General features: G+C 32.8%; 1 protein-coding gene across 3 annotated transcripts in view; it reads left to right on the top strand.

The window, feature by feature from the left end:
* Positions 1–16,505, top strand: part of LOC150095616 (kinesin-like protein klp-12) — a 282,767-nt gene that overhangs the window by 244,567 nt on the left and 21,695 nt on the right. For 2 of the 3 annotated variants that reach the window (XM_090410289.1, XM_090410290.1), the window contains exon 12: positions 1,687–1,832. In XM_090410289.1, coding sequence (XP_090266415.1) covers positions 1,687–1,832 — 146 coding nt within the window. The remainder of the gene's footprint in view (positions 1–1,686; positions 1,833–16,505) is intronic. The other variant, XM_090410291.1, reaches the window with a different exon arrangement.

The following is a 16,505-nucleotide window of genomic DNA, read 5'->3' as shown; positions in this document are numbered from 1 at the left end:
TTGTACAAAAATGCAGGTGAAAAATTTAATGGAAGATTTCTGAAATTCTTTGACATGGTCTGGATTTCTGGAAAAACTTCAAACTCTGGTTAAAAAAACACTGGTTATTTCATTTTATAAAAGAAAATAATTTATAAAAGAATTTGCATTTGTAATTTTCAGAAATGGTGTGTATCATTAGGTTTTGGACACCAGTGTATATGCAGGAATATTAAAAAGGGAAATTAAACAGTATTGTAGAGGACAAACTAGTAGAAGAACAGAATGGATTCTGAAAAGGCCGATCTTGCGTAGATCCAATTTTCACTCTAAAATTATTAGCTGAAAAGAGGAGAGAATTTCAAAAAGAAGCACACGTGGCGTGGCCTTCAATGATTATGAAAAAGCGTTTGATAAAATTAATAGACAAAAATTATTTAAGATATTAACCAATCTAAATATACCAAACTCTTTCAGTCTATTCAAGAAACATGGAAGAAATTCGGGAAATAAAATAGCATTCAAATTAGAACAAATATCAGAATGGTAATACATATCGAGGAGTATGGCAAGGATGTTTCCTATCACTTCTGGAAACATCATAACCCATTTGGTATACAAACAAAGATAGACATTATTATTTGCAGATGATCAACTTGTATTAGGTACATCAGAAGATGATCTACAGGAATCAATAAAATCATTAAATGCAATTTCAGAACAATACAATATGAGAATATCAAAAGTAAAGACAAATTATGGCTTGCAAAGGAGAAATCCCAATGAGAAGTAAAATAGTGATAGATAATAAATTATTAGAACAAGTAAATACAAGCAAATACCTGAGATGCAACTTATCATATGAAGATGAAAAAAGATATAGACATTAAAATATCAAATTTTGTTAAAATAAACAGCATAGTATATTTAAGCTGTCCAGGTACAAAAATAGACAATCAGACTATAAAACATTTTATATAAACCAACTTTATTATATGGAAGTGAAACATGACTATAAAAAAAAAAAAAGAATGGAAACAGTTAAAACAGCAGAAATGAAATTTCTTAGAAAAACATCTGGATATACCAAGTAGGACCATAAAACAAATGAAGAAATTTTACAATCCCTGAATATAAAACCAGTTAACTACTATATAAGTAAATATAAACAAAAATGGTAGAACATCTAAATCAAATGGACAATAACAGACTTCCAAAAATACTATATGAATATAAAATGAATGGAAAAAGAAGAAGAATTGGAAGATCAAGAAAGTGATGGCTTGAGACTGGAACAGGCCACTTAGCCTAAAATCCATGATAGGAAGAAGTTTTGTGTGTGTGTGTGTCATCCCCATCCATCCATGAAAGATTGATAACCTATACTTACATTCAGCACCATATACAGGCTAAGGATTATATAATCCAGAGAATTCTTTTTTCCAAGCCACTTGGGGACTTTTTAATAAGCAAGGTGGTAGTGGTGGTCTTACACTATGCAATGACATTCATCTGCCACCTAAATCATTAACATGATATTTTGTACACCTCATTAGGATACATATCATGAATTGATGATGAAGATGACTGTGATATGGACATTTATACAATAGCATCACATTTAGGTAAACATTTTTTCAAACACTGTAATTCATTTTTATAGTAAAATGATTATGTATTATTATTTCCTGATGTATCTATTTTCAGTAGCTTCTGAGAATGAAGTGATCCACTCCTCAACTTTTAACTCAGACCTTCAGGAAGAACATAATCTTAATGTTTTGCGTCTTTTGAATACTGGCTCTGCTAAAGAAATCCAAATGCTGCCATGTATTGGTCCAAAAACTGCTTATGTAAGTTTGTTAGTTCTTTTTATCAAATTCTTAAACAATAAACTGAACCAATTACAAAAGAAGCCCTTTGTAATTGTTTCAGTTTAATGAATAGTAACATAGTGCTAACTAATATGTTGCCTGTAACTATAACACTAGCATGTGGAGTTTGGACATTTCTTAAAGACATAACTGCAGAAAAAAAAAGCCTAATAACTTATATGTTAAAGATTGTATTCCTGTTTTTTTAACACATAAGTTTAACACTACATTTGTTAATCTACAAATGTAAAAATAGCTAACCGTAATATTGGTTAATGAATGTAGAACCTTTTTGTCTCAATATATTTTCAGTGGCATATTTCAGCGCTTCCCAAACTGTGGGCCGTGGCCCCCTTGGGAGCCGTAGGTTTTGTTGAGGGGGGCTGTGAAATAATGAAAACAAATTGAAAATGTTTTAAGACTAAGTAATTTTTTTTTATCTTAAAAGAAACGTATTTAATTTTTATTATTTATTATTTCTTTTTGTTATTTTTTATATTTTAATGGGGAAAAAAATCACACATTGGTGCTGGTTCACAAATTTCACTTCCTGCATATTTTGGCGCTTAATGAATATTAGTAAATACAGTAGCCCCCCCCGTATCCACAGGGTTTGGTTCTATCGTCTTCTGCAGATACCTGAAACCGCAGATAGTAGCGAACTTATATATATATATATATATATATAAGTTTTTTCTGATTTCGCTGCTTTTCATTTTGTCCATTATTGTGACTCCTTCAGTTCTGCGCAGAAATTTCATTTCGGATGATTCAATTCTTCTTTCATCTGCTTTTTTTATTGTCCATATCTCACTGCCATAAAGTAAGGTTGGTTTAGCTACTGTATTGTAGATTCTTATTTGTGTGTGTTTTTGTACATAATTGGGTTTAAAAATTTTATTTATAATGCCTGTTACTTTTAAAAAGTTTGATATCTTTGGTTCTATATCAGCTTCATTTTCATATGACATTGTACAACCTAAATATTTGAATGTATTTACTTGCTCTATTATTTTGTTGTTTATTACTATTTTGTTTCTTATTGGATTAGCACCTTTGAGGGTCATGACTTTTGTTTTGTCGGTTGATATTTCCATACCATATGTTTTTATCAGATTATTTAGACTCCATAATGATTTTTGTAGTTCATCTTCATTATTTCCAAGGATTATTTGGTCATCAGCAAAAAGAAGAGTAGCTAATCTGGTGTTATGGTTTATCTTGAATCCTCCTTCATTAGTTATCTTCCATTCTTTTATGATTTTATCTATGTATATATTAAATAAAATTGGTGAGAGAGGGCAACCCTGACGTACTCCTCGATTTATTGGTTTCCAGCTTGATGTTGAATTATTGTACTTCGCAGATATTTTATTATCTTGATATATATTATATAAGGCTCCCAAATCAACTCTTTAGAGCCTTATGTATACTATATGTTTTTTTCCTATACATAAATACCTATGACAAAGTTTAATTTATAAATTACGCACAGTAAGAGATTAACAACAATAACTCATAATAAAACAGAACAGTTATAACAACATACTGTAATAAAGTTATCTGAATGTGAATGGAATGTTAGCCACCTCAGATATGTGTGTAGTAGCTTTCTCCACCTTTGCAACGAGTTGCCCTGGTGTTGGACAATCTCTGGAATCAGCCGAACTGTCTATTACTAAAAGAAAGAGCCAAACAGCTTTTTCAGCAATGTAAAATTACATAAGCAAAGTGGATATTAGATCCAACATTATTTCAAAGCCGAATGTTTGCAGAGACTATGAAAGTTTCGTAAGTTGACCTTTCGTATGTTAATATCTTCGGACTAGGATTGACCGCGGATATCGAACCGTGGATACGGGGGTCCTACTGTATTATATGCTTATTCATATAAGTTTAATTTCAAAGCAGAAATCTAAGAATTGCAGTTTCAAATATTTCACCTGATATTGACTTTTTGTGTAGCAGGATTGAAACACATCCATCACATTAAATTGCTATTGAACTTCTTTTATGTTTTTAATTCTTTCTTTATTACTCATCGTTTTACGTTTCATGTGCTTGTACTGCAAATGTACAATAACAATATATGTATCAATATAAAAATATGAGATAATATGCCATGTTAAATATCTATGTAAGCTGCTAAAAATGTAATATTTGCATTTGATTTTTGCAATATTCGCTGTGTATGTTTTGTATTGAATATAAATACAATAAATATTATAATAATATATGGAAATGAAAAGCAGGTATTATGATTTTTCTTTGAGGAGGGCCGTGAAATATTTTAATTTTTCCAAAGAGGGCCCTGACATCCAGAAGTTTGGGAGGCACTGGCATATTTAACTGAAATTACTTATTAAGTCAAGAAATCAGTGCAAAAAAATTGTTATCAGTATAGGATGTGTAAAGTGCTCAGTTCAAAATTATATAAAATGGAATCTAGGAATTAGTCATAAAAATTATGGAAACAATTACTGTGTTAGAGTAAAACTTCAGTTTAATATAAATCAAAATAATCACTCAATGTTTCAACCATCACATTAAGGCTGTCATCCGGTGTGTACACTATAATATATACAAAGAAACAAGCTGCACTACAATCTACATGGTATGTTAAAGTTACATGGATTTGGTCAACAGTTAAAACTATTGGTCTGGTGGGGGGGGGGGGAACACCTTACTACATCAATGCTAGAGTCCTGTTATTATTATTATTATTTGGTTACAAAAATAAATTAAGCTAGAGAGCAACATGTTTACACAGAATCACTCGTATAAGTATATCTATAAATTAAAACAGTATGGATTGTGGTCAATAAAAGCTGAAATAATTCTTTAGAGTCTAGAAAACTTGAAGAACTAAATGGGCTGAATGTGTGCCATCCAAATTCTTGGGATTTTTGTGTCACCATTATTGTTAAGATTAGGATGGTTAATCAAAATTCTTGGGATTTTTATGCCACCATTATTGTTAAGATTATGATGGTTAATCAAAATTTTATAGGCTTCTTTAAATTTCCGATCATACCAAGTTTTTGTATGATGTAAAAAACATGTACTTTTCCAATCAATTTAGTGTATGGCATTAAGATCATTTTTGCCTACAAAAAGAAGGTACAGTTATGGGCTCACCACCATCCCCCAGTTGCTAACTTTTATATGGAAGCTTTTGAGCAATGTACTCTCGATTCCTTTACTTTAAAACCTAAAGTTTAACATAGATACGTTGACGATGTTTTCGTTATCTGGCCACATGGCTGCCAAATGTTAAACACCTTCCTCTGCCACCAGAACAAACAACATGAGCACATACAATTTACTATTAAAATTGAAAATTAGAACTTGCTTCCTTTCCTGGATACACTGGTTACACTTCTTCCCTCAGGTAGTCTATTCTTCACTGTTTACCACAAGCCAACACATACCGGCCAATATATACAGGCTAACTCATATCACCTTCCTTCACAAAACTTGCAATCATTAACACCCTCAAAAACAGAGCTATGACAATTTGTTCTAATGAACAAGCTCTTAAACAAGAATTACAAATTATTAGCAATACATTTATAAATAATGGCTTATAGCAAAAATACGATCAATAAAGTTCTTCATAAAACTTTATCAAAAAATATATATAAGATAGATTACAATAAAACCATAGTTATCCCATGCATTAAAGGGTTATCAGAAAAAATAAATAGAATTCTACACCATTATAATCTTAATGCCACTTTTAAACCACCTATAAAATTAAAAAACATATTCAACTCCTGTATGGATCCTCTTTCCCCATTGGCTCATCCTGGAGTTTATCATATCTATATCACCTGTAACTTACTTTATATTGGTGAAACTGTACTTTTCATCCCACCTGTACAATCCCTATCCATAAAAAAAGAAAACACAAACAACACATTAAATTAACAATTATACAATTTAACTTCACCAAAATTGGTGAAGCAGGCCTCTCAGATCACATTCTTAATGCCCTACACCAAATTGATTGGAAAAGTACATGTTCTTTACATCATACAAAAACTTGGTATGAACAGAAATTTAAAGAAGCCTGTGAAAATTTGATTAATCATCCTAATCTTAACAATAATAATGCCATAAAAATCTCAAGAATCTGGATGGCACACATTCAGTCCCCATTCAAGTTTTCCAGCATACCCTGCCTTTAGAGCTCTAAACAATTATTTCAGCTTTTATTGGCCACCATCCATACTGTTTTGTTTTAATTTATATGTATACTTATATGAGTAACTTTGTGTAAACATGTTGCTCTCTATCTTTATTTTTGTAACCAAATAGATAATAATAATAACAGGACTTTAGCGTTGATTTAGTATGTTTTTTTTTTTTTTTTTTTACCCACGAGAGGTCAGGCCCAGTTTTAATGATTGACCAAATCAATGTAACTTTAGCATACCATGTAGATTGTAGTTCAGCTTGTTTCTTTGTATATATATGTATACTCCAGATGATGACCTTAATGTGAAGGCCGAAATGTCGAGTGATTATTTTGATTTATATTAAACTGAAGTTTTACTCTAAAACAGTAGTTGTTTCCATAATTTTTATGATGAATTCTGATCACCATGTAATCATGATGGAAAGGATAATCTGGAAACCTTGATCACGAGATTGGAAATTCTCTCATTTATTTATTTCAATAAACACCAGCATGTTTTACTGCCTGTTTAATTGACAGCATCCTCAGAGTAGATCTATACAGAAAAAATTAGAAAGCAGAATACAAAATTTATCCTTTTTTAAATCCCAATAAACCTTGCAGTGCTCAAACACCACAGTCATTAAGATCTTGTATGGCCTATCTATACTTTAAACACTGATTTCCATGCTATTTTTCAACTGAACAAGGACATTCTGTTTGCCTTCACTGATATCAAAATAGTAATTTCTTTTAGGGGATCAGTTCACTATACCTTTGATATTACCCAGATTACTAAACTAGTTTTGACCTCCTTGGTGTAAACACAAATCCATAGCTTGTCAGCTTAAATTTAAAAAAAAAAAAATTTTTTTCTTCTGAAAACATTAATGTGCACCTGTCCAGCTATTAGTGCTCTCTCTCTCTCTCTATGGTCATTCAGGTATTTGTTTTCCATTACTTTTCAACTATGCAATATATCCTGCCAAACTCCATTTTAATTTTAAAATCTCTTATCCCCCCCCCCCCCACCACCACCATATCTAGCACTTCTTTTCTTATATCTGCATTCATTATTTTATCTTGTAGCATGATGTTTAGAATGGCTCAGAATTACACAGTTTTTACTCTTTCTACATTATTCAGGCTTAATGCTTCTTTCTTTCATAATGCGATGCATACAGATGATGATTGATTAAGAGCAGAGATAGTGTGCACTCTTTTCTTACACCTGATTTTACATCGACCTATCTTCATGTATTTACAACTTAAATATCGACTATTTATTGCTCTATATAATGTTCCATTTACCAGTATAATCGTAGCATTTTGAAAAGCTTTTCTCTGGGCACCTTGTTATATTCCGGTGATTTCTCAAGTGTTTTTCCAAGTGAAAATCTGATCTTGATAACTTCTGTTTGGCCTGAATGAACCTAGCTTGTTCTTCAAGTTTCTCTTTCACAATTTTTCTTATCCTCTTTTTAAGTATGCTTGCATAAATCTTACCTGAAATGCTAAGTAGTGCAGTTTCTCTGTAATTTTCACATTCAGATTTAGCCCTTTTTACTGACATGAACTATAAGAGCTTTATTCCTATCATTAGAAATTCAACCCTTTTGACTAGGCCTTCTGAATTATGTAGTATAGCCACTGCAAAACTTTTATACATCGATGTTTGAGCATTTCTGATTGATTATCATGAATAATATTCCAACTGCCTTTACACATTTAAGGTTTTGGATAGTATTGGTGTGTACTCCTGTTTGTTCAACTATTTCTCTTGAATATTTTTTGCTACATTCTGTCATTGTTTATTTCATTTAACACATTCTTTTAAAGTAATTACTCCAGACAACTAGAATAGTCTTATCTGCAGTTTTCATGTCACCTTTATCTTCTTCGATTCCTTTTACAGTACTCTTTCCTTTATTTCTAAGCTTTTCTTCAATAGCCACCAGAACATTTTACGACCTTCCTGATGTTTATCTTCTATATTCTTACCAAAGTCTTCCCATGACTTTTGTTTAGCTACTTTTACATGTAGCTTAACTCTCTTACATTTTTCTCTGTATTCTTTTAGGGCATTTGCCAACTTATTTGCTAGAAATTTTCAGTATATATTTATATACTCCTCCTTATATTCTTATACATATATTAGGCCTAGTAGCCTGTTACGTTCGTATTAGGCATGGCCTATTATGATTTGAAACTGCAACCGCCTTGAGGATAAGGTGGTTAGCGCTATGCCTCCCAGTGTGTTCTATGTCTGTAGATACATGTGTTCATGAGGCCAGTGTGTGTCTGTTTTGGGGGATGAAAAACCCGAGTTTCCTGATGGGAAAAAATCCCCTACCTCCATATGAGACCGGCTAACTCACCTTTAGTCAAAAGAGACCAGATAAAGATTCCTTACGTCTTGGATGGGAATTGAACCTCAGGTCTTTCTGACCAAAGGACTTCATCTATACTGACTGAGCTATGGAGGCTCTATACATTTATATACTATTACTAAATTTATATATATATATATATATATACAGGAGAAAAGTAACCAGCAGGCACATGAGTAGTACAAAGCACAGGCCAGAAGGGTAACCAGTGTGGTAAGGAAGGCAAAAGACAAGCATGAAAGGAAATTAGCAGTACAGGCCAAATATAATCCCAAAGAGTTCTTTCATTATGTTGCAAGTAAAAGGAAGAATGATTTTAATGAATGCCAATGGTAGGGAGGTAACTGAATCAGATGAAATAGTAGAATTGCAAAGTGAACACTTTGCAAGAGTATATCATTCAGTTGAAGATATTACAGTAACAAGAGGAGTAAAGGCTTATATGGAAACTAGGTAAATGAAATTACAGAACCTTTATGTGAATACAGCTGTGGGATTAGATGGTGTACTAGCTCGAATTTTATGAAAAGATGCTAGGGTATTGGCAGTGCCTTTGACCACGTTACTTAATCAAAGTCTCAGCTCTGGGTTAGTCCCAAGGGAGTGGAGAGAGGGGAAAATAGTTCTGTTGCATAAAGGAGACTCAGGATACAGAATTAGATAGACAGAAATAGAATACTGTATGGGGATAAACATGTTTTTGTGAAGGATGGGTTGTGCCTCAGTAACTTGCTCATATTTTATAATACACCAAATAGTGACAGCTGAGTTGGATAAAGGTAAGGGATTTACATGGACTTTACAAAAGCTTTTGACAGAATACTGCATGGAGTTTTAATTAATAAAATGCAGCACATGGGATGGATATAAAGTTGGCGAAGTGGATAAGAGGATGGTTGATGGAGAGATATCAGAAATTGGTTTATTCAGAAGTAGAGTCCAGAAGGCCTGTGACTAGTGGTGTGCCACAGAGTTCAGTACTTAGGTTGCTATTATTTAAATTGTATATTAATGATAATATAGGGAAGGATCTCAAAGCATCTATTTAGTTATTTGCTGATGATGAAAAATTGGATAGAGCAACAGTTAATACAGGAAATTGATGAAGCCAGAGATTTGAGGGTGTTAGTGGATAGGAAGTTAAAGTTTAGAGGACACATTTCAAAAGTAGCTGAAGCAGTTGATCAGATCAGAATTATTTGGTTACTGAAGAATACCCTGAGGAGCCAAGATAAGCAAGTTATTATGACTCTTTATAGAGCCTTGGTAAGATCCCATCTTGTCCACTGTGCACAGATCTGGTCACCTGTGGAGAGGATCCAGAGGCGAGTGACTAAGATGGTAGTAGGTCTATAGAATAAACCTTATGAGAACAGGTTGAAGATTTATGGGTTACAGAAACTAATTGATAGGCAGAAAAGGGATGATATGATTGAGACATACAAATTACTGAAGGGTTTTACAAGATTAATTCAGAGGAAATTTTTCAGAACAGGTGTGGTGGAAGAACTAGGGGCCATTCTTGGAAACTGAGTAAGAGTGTAGTTTGCAAGGGTGTTAGAACTAGATTTTTTTTGCTTGGAGAGTGGTGAATGGGTTGAATAGGTTGCCAGAGTCTGTTGTGAGTGCCATGACTGTGAATGAGGTCAAAGCAATGAGAGATACTGTAGAAATGTTAGATAGTGCTTAGCATGATGTTTAGGGCCTCCCTCGATGGGTCTAAGGATTCCATGGGGTTGTCCATATAATAATTATAGTAATGATAATAAAATTTATATTATTATATAAATTCGTGTGTGTGTATTAGGAATTTATTGACTAGTTGTTGTCTTACTTGAGCTGTGATGGTGCTTTTTAAACTTTTAATTGTTTTGTATTATTAAATTGTACTGAAGATGCCTTCGATACTAAGGTGAAAATTTTTCATCTGTCAAATATTTGTGTATGCAAGGCTTCCATCCCAAATTTTTTTGTAACTCATTCTTATGTTTTGAATATTCATATTTTTAATTGGAGGGGTCTTCTTTTCTCCCATCATGATGAATCAGCCTGAGCGAGGATCAACAGTAGCATCTCTTACTAGTTTAGGGCCTCCCTCGATGGGTCTAAGGATTCCATGGGGTTGTCCATATAATAATTATAGTAAGGATAATAAAATTTATATTATTATATAAACTTGTGTGTGTGTATTAGGAATTTATTGACTAGTTGTTGTCTTACTTGACTATCTATCCTATTGGACAGGAAATATAGTAATATCAACAACTCTAGTAAGAGTCATATTTGTAGATTTAGGGACTCAAAAACACACGTGTTGAACAGATTATTTTATTAATTACAAATAAAATAAAACTTGACGTTTCGACCTCTATATCGAGGTCATCATCGGAAGAATACAACTGTATACAGAACCAAGCTACATGCTCATGCTTTCTATACCAGTAAACTAAATCTACGTAGTTAATAAATCTTTTTTCTAGCCTGACCTCTAGTGATAGAAAAGAAAAACAAAAATAAAGAAATAAAGAAATAAAATTATAAAAAAAAAAAAAAAAAAAAAAAACGTCGTTTTATTTTATTTGTAATTAATAAAATAATCTGTTCAACACGTGTGTTTTTGAGTCCCTAAATCTACAAATATGAGTGCTGATCACCGTGTAACCCTAAAAGAAAGAATCATCATAATCCATGGAGATGTGACTCACAAGCAGTGCAGCCTCTACAGTAAGCTGAAGATACGTGTTTCTTTGTTAACGAATCGACTAGCCTTTTTGAAATGATGTAGAGACAGCAACATAATTCCAAACTGCATTAAACTAAAGAAAAATTTTAAATCAGCCAAAGCGCTCCGTATTTATGCCCGGTTGGAAAAAGCCTTGTTACGAGAACAAATCCACGAGGCACGTAAAAATCTAGCATCCACCCAAACCAAAGTTCTGCAACTTAAATTTGAATTATCTGACTACGTTATTCCAGAAATTTGGGAGATTCTAGATAGGATCACTGACAACTCGGCCAAGCACTCACTACTGAAAAATAAAGAAAAACTAATAATGAAATTTCAAGCTCTACAACAACAGAAAAGCACAAGATCATCAAGATGCCATTACGAAAGGAACAGCCAACCACAAACTGACTTCATAAGGAGCAACCAATCGCCCACAAACAATGTTAGGAGCCACCAACCACCATCGGATCAATGCTCAGTTATCAACCTATCAAACCACATTCTCACCGAAGGTGAACTCTCGCTGCTAAAGAAAGGGTTGAACTACGCCATTGCTCCGAGGTCAGTAAACAAGCTTGATATCGTGTATCATATCGAGAGAGGTTTAAGATCCCTCCCCACCATAGTGTGAGGTTCAAGAATTTAGGGGAAAGACACTGACACCTCCCCCCCCCCACACACACACACACCACCACCACTCCATGGAAATAATTACCAAAGAAAGTATTGACATGATATAAAGTTCGAAACTTTAGTCTTCAACTTATCTCACAGAAGCTTTAGTAGATCTATTGGGATCATACTCCTCTCCCCAAACAGCTCATTAATTGATCCATAATTTACTTAATATAAAGTAAATTAATAGCAGAACCATATAATCAGTTGTTGTATGTTGAAGTAGTTTAATCTTTGGATAACCATTGAGCATGATCTTGTACATGAAGAGTGATAAATTTGGGAGAAAACTGAGGTTAATAAATAGAGGAAATGGCAAGAAATTGTACATTCTTCACAGAACACAAACGAGATACAGGGAAACTATGAATAACTGAAAGCACGCAAAATGATGACATGAAAACTACAAACACAAATCATATTGGGAGACACATAAGAGAAAGAGAATTAGAAGACTAAAACTTAAAATCCGGAAAGAAAAGTAAACATTAATGTTTATTTTTGAAATGTTATAATAGTTTATTGTCACTTACCTGAAAACTTAGGCAATTGGTGAATTTCGTAATTTGTCACTTGCAGTTACAAAGAAAGAAGGGGTATAAACTTTTTGAGCTGTGGAAGTGTTTTGAGAGCCTCTGTAGCTCAATCGGTATACATGAAGTCCTTTGGTCGGAAAGACCTGGGTTCAATTCCCGTCCAAGACATGAGCAACCTTTATCTGGTCTCTTTCAACTAAAGGTGAGTTAGCCAGTCTCATATGGAGGTAGGGAATTTTTTTCATCTGGAAACTCAGGGTTTTCATCCCCATGAACAGGCAAACCGGCCCCATGAACACATGCATCTACAGATATAGAACACACCGGGAGGCATAGGGCCAACCACCTTATCCTCGAGACAGTCGCTGTTGTGAAATCCACAGCCAGGAACCTTAATGGTTCGTGAAAAGCTTAAGAAGAATGGAAGTGTTTTATGTTTGTGCCAGGAAAGGCAAGAGATGTAAGTTGGCTGAAAGTAAATTGCACATTTTCTTCCAGAAATAAGAACATGACTGTCTTTGTGGTAGCATTGGAGCTTACAAATTTTCCTTGTTCCACTGTAAAATCGCAAGTAGATCAGTGTTTAATTATTCTTAAAGCTTGGAATGTATGAATGCTATAAGATTTTTCAAATTTTATTTATTCATATGGCGGTTCCCCCCTTTTTCTCCCTCATCTCTTAGGGTAGGTTGAGCCCTCCTAATGAGAGATTAAGTATATTCATCATCATGCCTATCAAGGATTTAGGCCAAGAGTGGCCTGTTCTGCTCTTAGAAGTCATTGTTGTATCTTTTAAGAGTACGTCCTGGTTTTCTTTTTCCTAATGGCTTGTACTTTAAGGCTTGTTTTGGTAAGATACTTTGGATGCATTTGTCACCTACCTAAACAGCCAACATTCCAAAATTCACTTCACAGTAGAAAAAGAATGGAATAACTGTTTACCATTTCTTGACACGTTAGTTGCCCTCCTTTCAGATGGATCACTATCTTTTTCCATTTACAGAAAGCTTACACACACACACACACACACACACACACAGGAAGATACCTAAATAAACAATCACATCATCATCCAGTCCAACAGTATGGCATTTTAAAAACACTGACACACAGAGCCATTTGTTCTAACGATACAGCTCTGACCACAGAACTCAAATATCTGCACCATACATTCTTAGCCAACGGCTATAATCCCTACAAAATAGATAAAATACTACATAGGCCATTACTCTGCCCTCCCTTAATACACGAGAACACAACATGACCATTTCTATTCCCTTTCTCAGAAGTACATCAGAAAAGATAGCCAAAGTATTGATGAAACATGGCCTTCGCACCACTTTCAAACCTCATGTCAAACTAGCAACTCTGATCCATTCGCCTAAGGATAAACTTCACCCTTTAGCACACCCAGGAGTGTATGGAGTTCCCTGTGACTTGGCCTATTATGGGCAAACAGGAAGATCAGTTAACATCTGCCTGGAAGAACATGAAAAACATTCGCTACTATTGCTATGGCAAGTCAGGATTGGCAGACCATGTTTTGGACACTCCTTCACACAGGATTAGATGGAGGAAAACGAATGTGCTATTTAGCAGTCATTACAGATCTGAAAGATTATTTTTTGAGTCAGCAATGGCTTTGAGGAATTCTCCCAACCTTAACAAATATGGTTGCATTAATTTGCCACAAATTTGGGAGACTATTATCCTAAGAGAAATTCCCGCATAGCTGTTTTTCTTTTTTTTTCTTTTTTTTCCCGTTAGAGGGCACCAAAAAATAGGACTTGAGATCTTTTGTCCATTGCAATTGTATTGTTTCACTCACTCACTGTCGCGTGTACAAGTGTGTTGTGCTCTGATGATTCTGAGTTGAAATTCAGCGAAATATAAGCAGTTAATAAACAACTCTTTGATAAAATTGTGTGGTATTGTTAATACCGTTAAAAATAAGTCTTGAATTTCTGTAAGTTATCTTCAGAATTTGTAATTATTATTTGGTCATCGGCAAAAAAGGAGAGTGTTTAAGTTCACAGTAGGAGAAAGTTCAATTTCAATCATTTTATTATTATTTCATTTAGGTAAATATTAAAAAGAGTTGCTGAGAGGGGACATCCCTGTCGGACTCCTTGGTTTATCTCTCTCTCTCTCGTATATGATAGCTCATGCTTTAATCTTATTTGTATCTGATTATTTTCATATATACTTATGATAGCTTTTAGGATATTATTTGGTATTTGTCTTTCTTTTAATATGTTAAATAAAATGCTTCTTTTAACTTTGTCAAATGCTTTTTCAAAGTCAATAAATGTAATATGTGTTTCTAAATTGTATTCTCTTCTCTCTATGATTAATAAAATTAATCATAGAGAGAAGAGAATACATTAATCATAGAGAGAATACTTCTCTCTATGATTAATCTTTTCTCTATGATTAATTTTAGGCAAAAGGCTAGGTCTATACATGATCGTCCTTTTTTAAATCCATTCTGTAGTACTTCTAAAATAAAGTTTTCAGAATATTTTATTAGTTTGTTATTTAAAATTCTGCTATATATTTTGTAACATGAATTTAGTATACTTATACCTGTATAGTTTTAGGGTCATCTCTACTACCTTTTTTAAAGATAGGAATCACAATTGCTTTTTTTCCATTCTTTTGGGGGGGGGGGGTTACTAGTTGAATAGATTTTATTTAAAAATAATAGTTGTCTTTCTTTGAACCTTGTTCCTGCATATTTATATAGTTCTGAACCTGAAACAAGAAACAGAAAATCACTTGGCGAAGATAATCTTCTCCAGGTGATTTCTGTTTCTTGTTTCTTTCAGGCTGATTTCTAATTCTTCTTTTGTTATTTCCTTTTCATTTTCATTAAGTATTTGCCAGTTATCTTTTTTAAAATATTTATCTGTCCACAATTCTGGATAGAAATTTAGAAATTCTTCTAATTTCAATTCAGTGTTTAATTTTATGTTCTCTTTAGTCTGTATTTAAGTGTTTCAAAATCTTATATACGTTGGGTCTTATTTTATATAAATCATGTTCTAAATTAGAAACAAATTTGTTCCATGATTCTTTGTCTTTTTCTGACTTCTCATTTAGCTATGGCTCTTATTCTTTTATATTCTATTTCATCTTCTAATCTTTTACTGCTTAACCATTTATGATAAGTTTCTTTTTGATTATTTATTTGATTGTATCATCTCATATCTTCAGTTTTTTCCTTTTATTGAAATTTTTGGTCTTTCCTAAGCTTTCATTTGCTGCCATTTAGTATCATTTGTATCATATATTAAGCCATTCTATTTCTATTTCTTTATTTTATTTTATTTTATCTAAATATTGGTTAATTCTTTGTTCATGTAACCATTGTATATTTGTGGCATTTAATAATCTAGTTTTATGAACAAATGTTTTAAATTTTCTTTCTGTTCTTGTTATTTGTAGTCATTTAGGTGGTAATCTTAATTTTATTTTAATGAGGAAGTGGTCACTACTTATTCTTATCTCTGTGAACTCTAACATCTAAAGAGAACTTTGATGTCTTTTCATTTAAGATAAAATAATCTAATATTGATTTCCATCCTCTTGCTGCCCAAGTATATTTATATATGTCTTTATGTTTACAGAAAGAATTCATTATTTTTAGGTTATTATAAACTACAAACACGGTCAATTTTTTACCATTCCTGTTTAGAGTATGTTCTCCATATATTCCTATATTATTATTAATATTCATGTTTCCAATTTTTTCATTTAAGTCTCCTGCTAATATTACATAATAATTTTTATTTATTTTATTATATATATTTTGTAACTGATTATAAAATTCAATCAATATTATCCTGTTCTCTTTCTTCTTCTGGGGCGTATAAACCAATTATTGTTAAATAACCTCTATCTGTTTTTAATTCTAGCTTCTATTATTCTTTCATTCCATAATTTATAATGTTTTAACTGTTTTGAAAGGGAGTTATGAATCCAAATCATGACTCCTGCTTGTGCTCTTTGGTCTCTGTCAACTCCACTATATATTACATTAAAATTTTTGGTTCTCATGTTCCTTTTAATTTCTTTCATTTAATATTTAGTCTAATTCTATTTCTTTATATGCTATTCCTCTTACATTCCAGTTTGCTATAT

This window comes from Typopeltis vanoorti, chromosome 20, assembly GCF_054136105.1.
Source record: "Typopeltis vanoorti isolate ZY-2024b chromosome 20, IOZ_Tvanoo_1.0, whole genome shotgun sequence".
In the NCBI taxonomy this organism is placed as follows: Eukaryota; Metazoa; Arthropoda; class Arachnida; order Uropygi; family Thelyphonidae; genus Typopeltis; species Typopeltis vanoorti.
Note: the sequence above shows the minus strand (reverse complement) of the source record. Positions and strands in the feature narration are given on the sequence as shown.